General features: G+C 63.3%; 1 protein-coding gene across 1 annotated transcript in view; it reads left to right on the top strand.

Moving 5' to 3' along the window:
• Positions 1-2,854, top strand: part of LOC108295367 (FERM domain-containing protein 1-like) — an 11,480-nt gene that overhangs the window by 3,906 nt on the left and 4,720 nt on the right. The window contains 6 exon segments of the mRNA XM_037734566.1: positions 1-157; positions 591-656; positions 1,553-1,652; positions 1,655-1,729; positions 2,152-2,357; positions 2,359-2,476. The exon segment at positions 1-157 is cut by the window's left edge and continues 2 nt beyond it. Coding sequence (XP_037590494.1) covers positions 1-157; positions 591-656; positions 1,553-1,652; positions 1,655-1,729; positions 2,152-2,357; positions 2,359-2,476 — 722 coding nt within the window.

Raw genomic sequence — 2,854 nt, 5'->3', positions numbered from 1 at the left:
GATCATCACCAAGAGGGGGATTGACTACATCCTCCGTCATATACCCGCCCTGCTCCACGAGCACCAGGGCCTGAGCCTCAAGGAGGCCATGCTGCACTTCATCCAGGAGGCCTGCCAGCTGGAGGACATGCCCATGCACTTCTTCAGGCTGTACAAGGTTGAGTGCAGGGCGGCCAGTGACGGGGCTGGACTCTGACTCCAGGCCAGGGATGGATGGAACCCCAGAAGCTGACAGTGGGATCAGAACCCCAGACCAGGGATGGACGGAGCCCCCATGGCTAACAGTGGGAACCAGGACCCCAGTGCAGGTGTGGCCAGAGTCTCCCAAGCTGACAGTGTCACCAGGACCCCAGGGCCGGCTTGGAAGGGCTCTCTTAGGTCATGGCTGATGTTTGTTTAGCCTGATGAAAGGCATGCTTGTGCTGACAGGGTGTTTTGGTCTGATACTGGAGTGAATCAGACTCGAAATGGGCCTGAGCTCAGCCTGCTCCACGGAGGCCTTGGCCCCTGGCCAGACTGAGCACACTCCACCATCAGTGAGACCCAGCACCCCCAGGCCCGGGCCTTGACCTCTGACCTGTGTCCTCTAGGATAAGGAGGAAGCTTGCCCCACCGTGATCCTGGGACTTATCCTCAGGGGAGTGCACATCTACCAGGTGACGGGAGGGGCTCCAGCCTCACAGAGCCCCTGCTCCTGCCCCCACCACTTCTCCCTTCCCCATGGGGAGCTGGGCTGTGTAGCCTCCCTGTAGCGATCACGGGCACTGGCTGGCCCTGCCTGGACGCCCGGCCCCTGCTGTCCTGCAGGAGGTGATCCAAGCTTCACAGCTGCTGTACGACTTCCCCTGGCCCCATGTCGGGAAGCTGGCATTTCTTGTAGGTGTCTGGGGGGGGGTCGGTCTCCATGCCCTGGAGAGTGTGGGCCATGCAGCTTCGTCTTCAGGGCATTTCCTGGGCATTTTATCCCCACGAGGTGCAAGTTGCTTCCTGCCAGCCTCTCAGTGCCACGAGACCCCACCTCTTCGGGCCATCAGGCTGGCCTGGTCCCACGGGCTCTGCGTCTGGCCCAGCCCTGAAGGCATGGGGTGTTTAGCTGCCAGCTGAGGTCTAGTTGTTATTGCTGGAAAACTGGCTCCCAACTGAGAAAACCAAGGGAGAGAAAATAAGAGCAGGTCATAGAAACGCACCTGCATGGCCTCTGTTCCTCTCGTTCCGACCCCAGAGCTGTCACCAGGGCCACCCGAAGCCCGGGTGACAGGGATGAAAGGGCAGTGACTGTGGGGGCCGCTGGGCAGCAGGCTTGCCCTGGACATCCAGACCCAGGTCTTCTCGTCCCACTCTGGAGCCCCACCCCCCTCACACAGCTGCGGCCACTTCCTTGCCAGGAGGGCCGCGTCCTTCCCAGCAAGGGCAGGGCCGAGCTTGCCCTGAGCAAGGCAACGTGAAAACCTCGGCCTCGTCCCCCTGGGGGCCATGGCTGACATTGAACATCGTCCTTTCCTGTTGCTAGCGTGGTTTTCAACCTTTGGAGTGGCACCTCTCCTGTGTTCAGGGGAAGAAGCTGGAGATCTGGCCGGATGGGCTGCCCGCGGCGCGGAAGCTGGTTTACTACACGGGCTGCACCTGGTGCTCGCGGCCCCTGCTGCGCCTGCTACCACCAGCCACCAGCTCCAGCTCCGCATGCGGCCCGCGCTGCACGTGCTGCTGCAGTGGCGGGTGGAGACGGAAGGTGGGGCGGCGTGGGGCGCTGGGCTCCAGGCCGGGCTGTGCATTCTGTCTCCCCTGCGCTGTGTGAGGCCTCCTGGCTCCCGCGCCCTCCAGATGCTCAGGTCAAAGGGCGGGTGGTGCCCCCAGCCCTACCCAGAGTGACATTGTGTAGACGGGGTCGGGGAGGAGGGCGGCTCTCGGAGTCACCTGAGGTTCCACTGCTTCTCCCACCGTGTGCCCACAAAAAGCAAGAAGTGCAGGTTCCAACAAGGCCTGGCTCAGCGTTTACCCACAGGCCCGGTCTCTCTCCCCGTTCCAGGTCCTCACCCAGCCCTGAGCGTACCCAGCCCTGAGCCTGCCTTTCTGCCTCCTGGGCTCTTCCTCCTGCATCAGCGGGGATGGTCCCTCTCCAGCTGCCCTCACTGCGCTCCCCGCTCCCTGCAGAGAAGCAGCACTACCGGGAGTCATACGTCAGTGATGGGCTGGAGCTGGACCTGGACCCATCCAGCAGGGGCTCCCCGGGCAGCGGGGGCAGCAGGGACAGCGGGGACAGCAGCCAGCACTGCCCCCACCACCTCTCACTCCACTCTGCCAACAGCCACGGCAGCTCCCACACATCAGGCATCGAGGCAGACTCCCGGCTCAGGTTTTCAATCCAGAGAGATGCTTGTGGACCTGCCCTCAGGGGTCCAGCGGCTCCAGGAGAAGGCGCCGTCCTCCGGCCCCAGGACCAGAGGCAGCCGCCCCGGCACACATGATGACAGCCAAGGTGGTCGCAAGGGGGATGCCCAGGCCCAAGGGCAGTGAGTGCGGCCCAGCAGCCTGACTTGGCTGACCCTGGACCTTGGGCACCCAGCAGCAAAGCCCTGACCTGCCCACTAGGGGCCAGACCGTGAGGGGCGGGGCTGCCTGTGACCTGCATCCTGAAAAACGTGCCAGAACCTGCCGGGAAGAACAGAGGAGGCAGGGAGGAGCTGCCTGCAGCCTGCCATACCCAAGTCCCTTGTCCCCAGCAAAGGGGCAGCCACAGGCTGGGAGAGACACAGGAGCAGTGGGTCCTCTGGGTGCAGATGAGCCCAGGTCCTCAAGCTTTCTTGGAAGCCCATCTCAGATCTCCTCCCATTCCTAGGAAGCTGCTGACTCCTAG

The sequence above is a fragment of the Cebus imitator genome, unplaced genomic scaffold (genome assembly GCF_001604975.1).
Source record: "Cebus imitator isolate Cc_AM_T3 unplaced genomic scaffold, Cebus_imitator-1.0 Scaffold635, whole genome shotgun sequence".
Classification (NCBI taxonomy): Eukaryota; Metazoa; Chordata; class Mammalia; order Primates; family Cebidae; genus Cebus; species Cebus imitator.
This window is presented reverse-complemented; position numbering and strand designations above follow the sequence as displayed.